The sequence below is a fragment of the Pseudophryne corroboree genome, chromosome 1 (assembly GCF_028390025.1).
Source record: "Pseudophryne corroboree isolate aPseCor3 chromosome 1, aPseCor3.hap2, whole genome shotgun sequence".
Classification (NCBI taxonomy): Eukaryota; Metazoa; Chordata; class Amphibia; order Anura; family Myobatrachidae; genus Pseudophryne; species Pseudophryne corroboree.
In genome coordinates this window covers 599,528,717-599,543,265 of record NC_086444.1, presented here as the reverse complement: position 1 = coordinate 599,543,265, position 14,549 = coordinate 599,528,717, and the positions used below count along the sequence as shown (strand labels likewise).

At 46.5% G+C, this 14,549-nt stretch overlaps 1 protein-coding gene across 8 annotated transcripts in view; it reads left to right on the top strand.

The window, feature by feature from the left end:
• Positions 1-14,549, top strand: part of PWWP3A (PWWP domain containing 3A, DNA repair factor) — a 213,851-nt gene that overhangs the window by 105,094 nt on the left and 94,208 nt on the right. For 7 of the 8 annotated variants that reach the window (XM_063914328.1, XM_063914326.1, XM_063914327.1 and 4 more), the window contains one exon: positions 13,292-13,999. The exons of the other annotated variant lie outside the window; for it this stretch is intronic. In XM_063914328.1, coding sequence (XP_063770398.1) covers positions 13,292-13,999 — 708 coding nt within the window. The remainder of the gene's footprint in view (positions 1-13,291; positions 14,000-14,549) is intronic. 8 annotated transcript variants of the gene reach the window in all.

The following is a 14,549-nucleotide window of genomic DNA, read 5'->3' as shown; positions in this document are numbered from 1 at the left end:
CCATAGCAACCAATCAGATTCCAGGTATTATCTTCTAGAAGGTGCTAGAAAAATGAGAAGTAGAATCTGATTGGTTGCTATGGGCAACATCCCATCTTCAATAGAACTCCCATCTTAGTAAATTTACCCCCATGTTGCCATGCAAGGGCAGGAAATACATTTATATGTTTTCTGTGCAGGGTAAATACTGGCTGCTTTTGCATGTAGCCCACAAATGTTAAACAGCTTTATTTTACACTGCAATTTAGATTTTGGTTTGTACACACCCTACCCAAATCGAAGTCTCTCTGCATGTTACATCTGCCTCACTTGAAGTACAACATGGTTTTGTCCAGTTGCTTGCTTTTCTTTTTCATCCACTAGGGGTCACTGGAGTACTCTTGGGATATGGACGGTGTTAGCAAGGACTGGGCACTGAATATTCAAATTTCAGTAACTCTCCTCCCCTCCATACTCCCAGAAATACCTCAGTGTTTTTTCGGTGCTCACATGGACAGGAAGCACAAGTGTGGACCTCCAGAGGGGGACATACATTTTTTACTTTTAAACATTTTTGTTTTTATTTTTTATACATTACAATCCTTTCCCAGCTTCCACAAAAGCTATGGGTCCAGGATTACAGAAGCTGCTGCGTGCAGCTCTTGGCGTGTCGGGCCTCACAAAGGAGCCCCCTCACAGCCACAAGCAGCTCAGCTAACAACAGCTGAGACTGCAGAAAGGACTGGACGGAGCTTACTGGAAGAAGCCCCGTCAGAGCCCAAGTACATCAGCTACCTTCAGCTGAGGCTGCAGAACGGAGCTTGCTGTAGAAGCCCCGTCAGATCACAGGAACCAAGGTATTTATGACCGGGGCGGTCAGCTCACGCTGCCGCCCCGCCGTGTGGGGGGACTGCTCTGTGATCGCCCCAGGCATCCCGCTGCTCCGTCCCCGCCACCGCTGTTTTCAGCTCCCCGCCGCCGCTCCCCTATTCCCGGCCGCCGCTCCGAGGGACGCGCTGGACGGCCGCTGCAAGCGCCGTTCTCGGCGCTCCCTGCCTGTAATGCAATCAAACCGCGGACAGCGTTCAGTGCTGCCGCGGTCTGTTCCTGTAACGGCCGGAGGCTATGGGGAAGGTAACTGCTCAGACCGCGGACAGCGTTCACTGCTGCCGGGGTCTGTCTCAATAACGGCCGCAGCTCAGCACTGCCAGCGCTCCCTGCACGCGCTAAAGGGGTAGCGGGGGGGGGGGAGATGCCGGCGCCTCTGATCACTCAGACTGCGGACAGTGCACACTGCTGCCGCGGTCCCTGTAAAACAGCCCTCTAGTAACTAGTGGGCTCATGCTGGGCAGTCAGGAGTTTCCCTGTCCCTATTACATGTAGCGCAGCTGCAGGAAGGGGGGGGGAGAGATTATGCCACAGCAGCAGCAATAGACAGCCTATGCTAATGAAGGGGCTGCATTGTGTTATATATGCATTCGTGTAGCACTTGTTATACCATAGACAATGTTATACCATAGAAAATGTATATAAAATACTGTATGTATATATATATATATATATATATTTCTCTATCGTCCTAAGTGGATGCTGGGGTTCCTGAAAGGACCATGGGGAATAGCGGCTCCGCAGGAGACAGGGCACAAAAGTAAAGCTTTTACAGGTCAGGTGGTGTGTACTGGCTCCTCCCCCTATGACCCTCCTCCAGACTCCAGTTAGATTTTTGTGCCCGGCCGAGAAGGGTGCAATTCTAGGTGGCTCTCATAAAGAGCTGCTTAGAGAGTTTAGCTTAGGTTTTTTATTTTACAGTGATTCCTGCTGGCAACAGGATCACTGCAACGAGGGACAGAGGGGAGAAGAAGTGAACTCACCTGCGTGCAGGATGGATTGGCTTCTTGGCTACTGGACATGAAGCTCCAGAGGGACGATCACAGGTACAGCCTGGATGGTCACCGGAGCCACGCCGCCGGCCCCCTCACAGATGCTGAAGCAAGAAGAGGTCCAGAATCGGCGGCTGAAGACTCCTGCAGTCTTCTTAAGGTAGCGCACAGCACTGCAGCTGTGCGCCATTTTCCTCTCAGCACACTTCACACGGCAGTCACTGAGGGTGCAGGGCGCTGGGGGGGGGCGCCCTGGGAGGCAAATGAAAACCTTTAAAAAGGCTAAAAATACCTCACATATAGCCCCAGAGGCTATATGGAGATATTTACCCCTGCCTAAATGTACTAAATAGCGGGAGACGAGCCCGCCGGAAAAGGGGCGGGGCCTATCTCCTCAGCACACGGCGCCATTTTCTGTCACAGCTCCGCTGGTCAGGAAGGCTCCCAGGTCTCTCCCCTGCACTGCACTACAGAAACAGGGTATAACAGAGAGGGGGGGGGCAAAATAAATGGCAATATATTAATATAAAAGCAGCTATAAGGGAGCACTTAATCATAAGGCTATCCCTGTCATATATAGCGTTTTTTGGTGTGTGCTGGCAGACTCTCCCTCTGTCTCCCCAAAGGGCTAGTGGGTCCTGTCTTCGTATAGAGCATTCCCTGTGTGTCTGCTGTGTGTCGGTACGTGTGTGTCGACATGTATGAGGACGTTATTGGTGTGGAGGCGGAGCAATTGCCAAATATGAGGATGTCACCTTCTAGGGGGTCGACACCAGAATGGATGCCTTTATTTGTGGAATTACGGGATAGCGTCAACTCGCTTAAGCAGTCGTTTGCCGACATGAGGCGGCCGGACACTCAATTAGTGCCTGTCCAGGCGCCTCAAACACCGTCAGGGGCTGTAAAACGCCCCTTGCCTCAGTCGGTCGACACAGACCCAGACACAGGCACTGATTCCGGTGGTGAAGGTGACGAATCAACCGTATTTTCCAGTAGGGCCACACGTTATATGATTTTGGCAATAAAGGAGATGTTACATTTAGCTGATACTACAGGTACCACTAAACAGGGTATTATGTGGGGTGTAAAAAAACTACCAGTAGTTTTTACCGAATCAGAAGAATTAAATGACGTGTGTGATGAAGCGTGGGGTGCCCCGATAAAAAACTGCTAATTTCAAAGAAGTTATTGGCTTTATACCCTTTCCCGCCAGAGGTTAGGGAGCGCTGGGAAACACCTCCTAGGGTGGACAAAGCGCTAACACGCTTATCAAAACAAGTGGCGTTACCCTCTCCTGAGACGGCCGCACTTAAAGATCCATCAGATAGGAGGATGGAAAATATCCAAAAAGGTATATACACACATGCAGGTGTTATACTACGACCAGCTATTGCGACTGCCTGGATGTGCAGTGCTGGGGTAGTTTGGTCAGAGTCCCTGATCGAAAATATTGATACCCTGGACAGGGACAATATTTTACTGTCGTTAGAACAAATAAAGGATGCATTTCTTTATATGCGTGATGCACAGAGAGATATCTGCACACTGGCATCACGGGTAAGTGCTATGTCCATTTCGGCCAGAAGAGCTTTATGGACACGACAGTGGACAGGCGATGCGTAGAGGAGTTATTTGGGGTCGGTCTATCGGATTTGGTGGCCACGGCTACGGCCGGGAAATCCACCTTTCTACCTCAAGTCACTCCCCAACAGAAAAAGGCACCGACCTTTCAACCGCAGCCCTTTCGTTCCTTTAAAAATAAGAGAGCAAAGGGCTATTCATATCTGCCACGAGGCAGAGGACGAGGGAAGAGACAGCAACAGGCAGCTCCTTCCCAGGAACAGAAGCCCTCCCCGGCTTCTACAAAAGCCTCAGCATGACGCTGGGGCTTCGCAAGCGGACTCGGGGGCGGTAGGCGGTCGTCTCAAGAATTACAGCGCGCAGTGGGCTCACTCGCAGGTAAATCCCTGGATCCTGCAGATAATATCTCAGGGGTACAGGTTGAAATTAGAGACAGAGCCACCTCACCGTTTCCTGAAGTCTGCTTTACCAACGTCCCCCTCAGAAAGGGAGACGGTTTTGGAAGCCATTCACAAGCTGTATTCTCAGCAGGTGATAGTCAAGGTACCTCTTCTACAACAAGAGAAGGGGTATTATTCCACTCTTTTTGTGGTACCGAAGCCGGATGGCTCGGTAAGGCCTATTCTAAATCTGAAGTCCTTGAACCTGTACATAAAGAAGTTCAAGTTCAAGATGGAGTCACTCAGAGCAGTGATAGCGAACCTGGAAGAAGGGGACTTTATGGTATCCTTGGACATCAAGGATGCGTATCTCCACGTTCCAATTACCCCTCACACCAGGGGTACCTCAGGTTCGTTGTACAAAACTGTCACTATCAGTTTCAGACGCTGCCGTTTGGTTTGTCCACGGCACCTCGGGTCTTTACAAAGGTAATGGCCGAGATAATATTTCTTCTTCGAAGAAAAGGCGTATTAATTATCCCATGCTTGGACGATCTCCTAATAAGGGCAAGGTCCAGAGAACAGCTAGAGATGGGTTTAGCACTATCTCAAGAGGTGCTAAAGCAGCACGGATGGATTCTGAATATTCCAAAATCCCAATTAATGCCGACAACTCGTCTGCTGTTCCTGGGGATGATTCTGGACACAGTTCAGAAAAAGGTTTTTCTTCCCGAAGAAAAAGCCAAGGAGTTATCTGACCTGGTCAGGAACCTCCTAAAACCAGGAAAGGTGTCTGTACATCAATGCACAAGAGTCCTGGGAAAAAATGGTAGCTTCTTACGAAGCAATCCCTTTCGGCAGATTCCATGCAAAGGGATCTGTTGGACAAATGGTCAGGGTCGCATCTTCAGATGCACCTGCGGATAACCCTGTCGCCGAGGACAAGGGTATCCCTTCTGTGGTGGTTGCAGGAGGCTCATCTATTGGAGGGCCGCAGATTCGGCATGCAGGATTGGATCCTGGTGACCACGGATGCCAGCCTGAGAGGCTGGGGAGCAGTCACACAGGGAAGAAATTTCCAGGGAGTGTGGTCGAGCCTGAAAAAGTCTCTTCACATAAGCATTCTGGAACTAAGAGCAATCTACAATGCTCTAAGCCAGGCGGAACCTCTGCTTCAAGGAAGACCGGTGTTGATCCAGTCGGACAACATCACGGCAGTCGCCCATGTAAACAGACAGGGCGGCACAAGAAGCAGGAGGGCAATGGCAGAAGCTGCCAGGATCCTTCGCTGGGCGGAGAATCACGTGATAGCACTGTCAGCAGTATTCATCCCGGGCGTGGACAACTGGGAAGCAGACTTCCTCAGCAGACACGACCTTCACCCGGGAGAGTGGGGACTTCATCCAGAAGTTTTCCACATGCTATTAAACCGTTGGGTAAAACCAATGGTGGACATGATGGCGTCTCGCCTCAACAAAACACTGGACAGGTATTGCGCCAGGTCAAGAGATCCACAGGCAATAGCTGTGGACGCGCTGGTAACACCTTGGGTGTACCAGTCGGTATATGTGTTTCCTCCTCTGCCTCTCATACCAAAGGTATTGAGGATTATACGGCAAAGAGGAGTAAGACTAGTGGCTCCGGATTGGCCAAGAAGGACTTGGTACCCGGAACTTCAAGAGATGGTCACGGACGATCCGTGGCCTCTACTTCTGAGAAGGGACCTGCTTCAGCAGGGTACTTGTTTTTTTTTCAAGACTTACCGCGGCTGCGTTTGACGGCATGGCGTTTGAATGCCAGATCCTAAAAGGAAAAGGCATTCCAGAAGAAGTCATTCCTACCTTGATAAAGGCAAGGAAGGAAGTCACCGCGAAGCATTATCGCCGTATTTGGCGAAAATATGTTGCGTGGTGCGAGCAGCGGAGTGCTCCGAGGGAGGAATTTCAACTGGGTCGTTTTCCTACATTTCCTGCAATCAGGATTGTCTATGGGTCTCAAATTGGGATCTATTAAGGTTCAAATTTCGGCCCTATCAATATTCTTCCAAAAAGAATTGGCCTCAGTCCCTGAGGTCCAGATTTTTATCAAAGGAGTACTTGCATATACAGCCTCCTGTGGTGCCTAAGGTGGCACCGTGGGATCTAAATGTAGTTTTAGATTTCCTCAAATCCAATTGGTTTGAACCACTAAAGAATGTGGATTTGAAATATCTCACATGGAAAGTGACTATGTTACTGGCCCTGGCTTCGGCCGGGAGAGTATCTGAACTGGCGGCTTTGTTTTATAAAAGCCCTTATTTAATTTTCCATTCGACATAGGGCAGAGCTGCGGACGCGTCCGCATTTTCTCCCTAAGGTGGTATCAGCGTTTCACCTGAACCAGCCTATTGTAGTGCCTGCGGCTACAGACGACTTGAAGGACTCCAAGTTGTTGGACGTTGTCAGAGCCTTAAAAATATACATTTAAAGGACGGCTGGAGTCAGAAAATCTGACTCGCTGTTTATACTGTATGCACCCAACAAGTTGGGTGCACCTGCTTCTAAGCAGTCGATTGCTCGTTGGATTTGTAACAAAATTCAACTTGTACATTCTGTGGCAGGCCTGCCACAGCCTAAATCTGTTAAGGCCCATTCCGCAAGGAAGGTGGGCTCATCTTGGGCGGCTGCCCGAGGGGTCTCGGCATTACAACTCTGCCGAGCAGCTACGTGGTCAGGGGAGAACACGTTTGTAAATTTTTACAAATTTGATACCCTGGCAAAGGAGGACCTGGAGTTCTCTCATTCGGTGCTGCAGAGTCATCCGCACTCTCCCGCCCGTTTGGGAGCTTTGGTATAATCCCCATGGTCCTTTCAGGAACCCCAGCATCCACTTAGGACGATAGAGAAAATAAGAATTTACTTACCGATAATTCTATTTCTCGGAGTCCGTAGTGGATGCTGGGCGCCCATCCCAAGTGCGGATTATCTGCAATACTTGTACATAGTTATTGTTAACTAATTCGGGTTATTGTTTAGGAAGCCATCTTTCAGAGGCTCCTCTGTTATCATACTGTTAACTGGGTTTAGATCACAAGTTGTACGGTGTGATTGGTGTGGCTGGTATGAGTCTTACCCGGGATTCAAAATCCTCCCTTATTGTGTACGCTCGTCCGGGCACAGTACCTAACTGGAGTCTGGAGGAGGGTCATAGGGGGAGGAGCCAGTACACACCACCTGACCTGTAAAAGCTTTACTTTTGTGCCCTGTCTCCTGCGGAGCCGCTATTCCCCATGGTCCTTTCAGGAACCCCAGCATCCACTACGGACTCCGAGAAATAGAATTATCGGTAAGTAAATTCTTATTATATATATGGTCATGTAACGAAATATGCTATATGTTCTTTGACTATAAGCACATGGCTGGAGGCCATTTTAATCATACTTTCTGTTTCTTTTCCAGAACGTTCCTGTCCTACAACACTGCTCCACCGGATGGCGCAGGGGTGTTGGTAGGAATTTTTGGATCAGGTTTCTTATGGTCTGGCCACGTGCACTGCACTTTGACCATATACACATTTTCGCAATTTTACTGAGGTGGAATTGGTTTGTCTTTGTCTATTTATTTGTCTGGTTACATAATAAGTCAGTCACCAGCAAAGACGGAAAAGTTGTTTCACTGCACTGTACAGTGGGTTCCCGGTGAGTTCTACCACATGCACAGTATATGTTATACTCCCATTTCATCTCCTATTTTGCAAAGATAGTTTTCATTTGCCTTATAAATTCCCAGTTTCTGCTATGTTGCAATCCTGACGATTCTATGCCAGGCCTAACTGCGCAAGATGAATGTGAGAAGGGTGAATAGACCAACAGTCAGATAGTGTGGGTGCGTCAGTCTCTGAAGTTTACAGGGACTGAAGAGGCTCTGACAATTTATAAGGTGGTCTTTACTAGGCCACAGATCTCCAGTGTGGAATCTCTAAATAAGATGTTAATAGGATCCTGATACACAGGTTTCTAAACCTCGCCGATTTCAGTCTAGTTACCCGTTTCCACAGTCAGTGACATCTCCATGGGAGCTATGCTACAGTCGCTGTATACAGCAGCAGGGGTGTTTCTTCGACCGTGTTTGGTTGGCATTTGGGTAACTACGGCGTTGCTGGTCTGGATAACAGGACTCAGGTCCGCCCTACAAAACGTCCACCTTATGCTTCTCGCTGATCAAATCTGCGAAGCTGCTGATTATCTATGTACAGCTTCTACGGACGTCTGCCTAGTCAGTTCTCGCTTTTCAGCGTCACTCGTTGTGGCACGACAAGCGCTCTGGCTGCGTCCTTAGCAGGTGGAGGCAAAGGTCGAGAGAAGCATTACCTTCTGCGAAGGTTGTTTGGTCCTGATTTGGACAAAGGTATTTTTCACGGGATACTCTGGACCAGCGTTCGAATCCTTTAGACCTCAGCCCTTTCGAGGCCGTGGTAGACAAACAGCCACGCCAGGTAGGCGAGGTCGAGGACGTGGTTTTCAACAAACCAACGCCAGTCGTCCGGACGCTAAGGTCACCGGCAAGCCAGTGGCATGACGGGCTCCCAGCCCATCTCGGTTCTCCAGTTGTGGGAGCACGCCTTCAGACGTTTCATTTGGCATGGTTGCAGATATCCACAGATGGGTGGATCCGCAATTTAGTGTTAAAAGATAAGAGTTCGACAGACTCTCTGCTGGAGTCAGCAGTTTTGATTCCGGTCCCTGTACACCAACAAGGTCACGGTTATTATTCCAGTCTGTTGTGGTACCAAAGCCGGATGGCTTGGTCAGGCCAATATTGCATACTTGCTACAGATTCAAGATGGAATCTCTGCGGACAGTACTTGCAGGTTTAGAGCCACAGGATTTCATGATTGCGCTGGATCTCGAGGATGCGTACTTACACATTCCGATTTGGCCACCTCATCAGAGGTTCTTGCGTTTGCAATACGGCAGATCCATTATCAGTTTCAGGCTCTACCGTTTGCCCTCTCGTCAGCGCTTAGGGTATTCACCAAAGTGATGTATGTTTTGATGGCTCATCTCATATTCCTGTAGGTGATAATAGTTCCGTACTTAGACGATTTGCTCATCAAAGCTCCGTCTCAACCAAATGCGCCTTCAACATGCGTTGCTAAGGTACAATGTGCTGGTTCAGCACGGTTGGTTGGTCATCTTTAAGAACTCACATCGGATTCCGTCTCAACGACTTAATTTCCTAGGAATGATTCTCGATACGGTAGATCGAGGAATTTGTCTACCAGAACAGAAAGTACAGACTATTCGTCATCTGGTACGATTAGTGCTCAAGCCTCGGTATGTTTGTGCATTCGCCTGTTAGGCACAATAGTGGCGGCTTTCAAAGCGCTTCTGTTCGGAAGATTTCACTCACTTCTTTTTCAACTGCATGGGCTCGCACAGTGGTCGGCCTCGCATCTGCAGATTCACTAGAGGGTGAGGTTGTCTCCACGGGCCAGAGTTTCTGTACTCTGGTGGCTCCAAGTACACAATCTAACCGCAGGAAATCGGTTAGGCGTCTGGAATTGGATAGTTCTAATCACAGACGCGAGTCTCAGAGGTTGGGGAGCTGTAGTTCAAAATTGTCAGCTCCAGGGTCTCTGGGAGGATCACGACAGATGGCTGTCTATAAATGTCCTAGAACTCCGACCAATTTACAATGTGCTACAACAAGTAGTGCACTTGCTGCGGTCTCAGACGGTCCAAGTGCAGTCAGACAATGCAACGGCGGTTACGTACATCAATAAACAAAGGGGAAAGAGAAGCCGCATGGCAATGCGGGAAGTAGCTCGAATCCTCAATTGGGCCGAACATCACCAAGTGATATTGGCGGTAGTGTTCATTACGAGAATGGACAACTGGGAGGCGGAGGATCTCAGCCATTGGGATTTTCATCCAGGAGAATGGGCATTAAATCCAGAAGTGTTTCACATGTTGGTCCAGAGGTGGGGTTACCCTCAAGTGGACCTGATGACATCTCGCCACAATCACCAAAAGCCAGTATGTGTCCAGAACGCGAGATCCAAAGGCAGTGGCAGTGGATGCTCTCACGATTGCGTGGCCGTACAGCCTCGGGTGTCTGTTTTCACCGTTTCCGCTGCCCTCTCTGTTGCTTACTCGCAGACGATCCTTGGCCGCTTCCGCTACGTCCGGACCTGTTACGACAGGGTCCATTCCTTTCCCCCGATTTAGCGCGGATGCGTTTAAAGGGGTGGCTGTTGAGACCGCCCTCTTAAGAAGAGAGGGCATTCCACTATCGGTTATAACAACCATGTTACGTGCTAGAAATCCAGTTACGGCAGCTCATTATTACAGGATTTGGCGTGCCTATATAGGTTGGTGTGAAGCTCGGAAGTTTCCGACATCATCTTTCAAGTTATCCCGTCTTTTGTTATTTCTACAAACGGGGTTAGATGGAGGACTGCGTCTATCTATATTAAAGGTGCAGGTATCTGCTTTGTCAATTTACTTTCAAAGAATATTGGCTCTATTGCCGTCTCACACACCTTTTCTGCAAGGTGTTCTCAGAGTACAGCCTCCATTCATTCCACCTACAGCGCCATGGGACTTGAATCTGGTTTTAGATTTTGTACAGCTTCATACTTTGAACCCTTACATCAAGTGGATGTTAAGTTTCTCACTTGGAAAACGATTTTTTCTCCTAGCCTTCGCTTCGGCAAGGCGTGTTTCAGATTTGGGTGCATTGGCATGCAAGCCATTGTTTGTAGGGTTTCATGATGACAGAGCGGAGCTTCGTACGAATCCCGCTTTCTGGCAAAAGGTAGTGTCATATGTTCACATCAATCAACCAATAGTAGTTCCTGTGTTAACAGGACAGTCTGGAACTTTGGATGTGGTACGCGCATTACGTGTTTATGTTTCCCGAACATCTACAGTTTGTAAGACGGATACGTTGTTTGTTCTCTATGATGCTGCCAAAATGGGCTGGCCAGCTTCTAAGCAGACCTTATCCAGATGGATTATACTGACCATACGTCAGGCTTACCTTCATGCTAGGTTACAGCCGCCTACATCAGTAACAGCTCATTCCACACGTTCTGTGGAAACTTCAGGGACAGCTGGTCGTGGGGTTTCTACGACGCAGAATTGCCGTTCGGCTACATAGTCGTCAGTGCACACGTTTGTGCGCTTTTACAAGTTTAATACGTTTGCGGCATCAGCATCTAGCTTTGGCCGCCTAGTGTTACAGGTGCCAAACAGCTCTCCCGCCCACGAGGGAAGCTTTGGTATGTCCCAAGAGTACTCCAGTGACCCCTAGTGGATGAAAAAGAAAATAGGATTTTGGTACTTACCAGGTAAATCCTTTTCTTTGAATCCATAGGGGGCACTGGACTCCCACCCAGAGCAGTTTTACCTGGTTGTGGTAAGTTCAGGGGATCTTATGGTAACACATTCTCACCGATTTATCGGTTATGGTGTCAACTGGTTAGTTGTCAGTTACGTTATGTGTCAACTTTATTGTTGTCCATTATGCTATAATATTATAGGTAATTCTCCATTGTTCATCCTCTCTATCCTGTTCGCCTCAGGAAAAAACACTGAGGTATTTCTGGGAGTATGGAGGGGAGGAGAGTTACTGAAATTTGAATATTCAGTGCCCAGTCCTTGCTAACACCGTCCATATCCCAAGAGTACTCCAGTGCCCCCTATGGATTCAAAGAAAAGTATTTACCTGGTAAGTACCAAAATCCTATTTTTTCTTCACTTATAAACACGAGAGGCCCTGAGTGTACAGTATGTAAGCACTGCTAATAGTCTTCTGATAAAAGCTCTGTTTCTACATACAAAAATGATGAATGTTTCAATACAATGTTATCTAATTTAATTTCAAGTGCAAATAATAAAGAAAGTTTATAAAACATATGTTTAGTGAACACACTCCACCAGTCGCTGTTGACATGTGGAAATGTGATAATCCATTCAAATAATATTTAGAATCTAACGTCGATGAGATGACAATCCAGTATGAATTTGAGTCGACATCCCTGTGGATAAGTATAAACCAGCTTTTATATATCATTACTAGAGTCTGCCTTTCATAAAACAGGTTCACATTTCTTTTCACCTAAAAGATTCCTGCGATCTGCAGGTGAAGGATTATTACAGTACCCAGAACCGCCTTATTCATTTCATTTGGGGGTCGAGCTTTAAGCTTTGGGGCTCTGACTCTGGAACTTGCTGCCCAAGACTTACCTTTGTTTTTAAAATATAAATACAACTCAAATGCTGCTAGGTTTAGACACTAAGGGGGAGGGTTAGGGTTAAGCTGTGGGGAGGGAGGGTTACATTTAGACACCACCGGGGGGGAGGGGCTAGGGGATAACATACTTAAAGATCGGGATGCCTGCGTCGGTATTGTGACCGCCGAATCCTGTCCGCAGGTCACACATACCGAACCCGGCTATATAGCCAAGGCCATCTAGTGATGACGTTAGTAAGCAAGTAAATACTCCAGGAAGTTCTGCTTTCATATGGGGACTGCTGTGCTGCAGGACCCATTTCATATATGCATCAATTTTTTTTTGAGGATTCACCTCATTTTTGTATTTGATAGATCTCTGTTAATATTTTTTTTAAAATAGGCTTACCATACTATCCCTTTAAACTGGGACACTCATGAATTACACAGGTTCTGTGGGTGGTTAAAGCCAGGTGAAATGAAGGCTTGAATTAAGACAGCTACAGAACCTGTTTAATTCATGAGAGTCCCAATTTAAAGGGATAATATGGTAAGCCTATATAAAGACAAAGAGGCTGATCAGTGCATACAATATGTCTTATTTTAAATGTTCTTTATTATGAATGCTGGATTACTATAACATAGGTTTACCATACAATCCCTTTGCTCATAGATTACACAGGTTCTGTGGCTGATTAACACCAAGTAAAATGCAAGCTTGAAGACATCCAGCCACAGAAACTGTGTAATTCATTATTGTCCCGGTATAAAGGGATAGTATAGTAAGCCTATTACTATAACATCACACTTGAGACTGAAGGAATACAAGTATTTTTAATATTTACCAAAGCATCTTACACTACCCTTTTTGAACATTTATTGCAGAATATATAATTTGTGCAGTATTATAGTTGTATTTTTAGTTTTGATATATAGAATTAGCTGCTTCCCAATGCTAAAGCTAGCAAAATAACTTGTACTTTCATTAAGACCTTATTCTATAACCTGATGGATATGAGGTTATGGTGCTCTGTAAATTATAAAATTATATATATAATCTTACATAAAGCTGCATTCAAACATTTGTAATCTGTATTTGTTCCCCAAAGTGAACTACTTTTATAGTCATGTTTTCATCATTTTAGTGACCACTAAATAGCCCAATTGACCTGCTATTTGTAAGCCTTGCATGAAATGTGCTTCTTCCGCAAAGTTGTCCGCATAGGCTCATAAAATTATGCTTGTCTTCAAACAGACAGGACTGAGAACTGTGAGGAAACAAAGGAAGAACTGACCTATCGGAGAGCTTTGAGGGAAGCTCTAGAAATCATTTCACGAATTTCGAAGTCTGTAACTGAGAATGTTGACAAATTAAAGGAGTCTACAAGTGCAGGTTCTCAAATATGTATAAAGACAGAGACAACTAATGAGGGAAAAGAGTGTGATTCGTCTACAGTCATCACTGAGCAAAAGAGAGCGAGAAAAAGAAGTAAAGCAAAAGGGGACCTGAAAACCATAAAAGAAAGAGACTTTAGTACAGCCACCACTAATGAACTCTCTGTGTATCCCAAGGGACTTGGCACAAAAACTCTGTCACCATTAACTAAGCCAAGACATATAGACAATAGAAAAATAAGTAGAAAAAGGCAGCTAGACACTGACGAAGATTTCTGTGGAAAAATAACGACACTTAATGTTCTATCCCATTCAAATATTACAGCAGACCAGCAATGCTCGCCTAAAAATGGAATCGCAAGGGGAAAATTAAAGGGCTCTCCCTGTTCAGCAAAGGAGGTGGATCACTTAATCACAGCCAGTGTTACAGGTAACCGTGGGTCAGGCAAAATATGTCCCATGCACAGCAGACGACGTGTGAACAAAAACAAAGTTCAGAAGATCATTACAAAATCACTGGCTACGTCTTCGGCCACTGACACATGGCACGATATGCCAGAGGAGAGAGGTAACATGCTAAAGCAGAAACAAGCACTTTATAGTTGGGAATGCTTTGTTCCAATTGGGGGATTTTGGCATAAACCAAAATTATTTTTAGTAAAAAATATTTTGAAGTCTCTTTTTAGACATTGAATCAGTGTTAATGTTACAGGGCTTTGGGGGCTATTCATGAAGCAGTGAAAAGAGTGGAGAAATGAGCCTGTGGAGAAGTTGCCCATGGCAACCAATCAGCTGCTCCGTACAATTGTATAGTATGCAAATTATAAATGTTACTTCAATGCTGATTGGTTGCCATGGGCAATTTCTCCACTGGCTCACTTCTCCATGAATAGACCCCATTGTACATCAACACATCAGGGCTGATGCAGAGTTGAAAGTACAACTGTTTGTTCATCAAGGGGGATACGTTTAAATACATGTTCTTCACTTAGTTCACTCATTAAAATAACAATTTCTGAGCTTTTTTGGGGGGGATGGAATTGTCAGTTAAGTGGTTAAGGAAAAATGCCCTCCATGGAATCTGCATCCTCCAATATTTCCCTGCTAAAACATGTTCT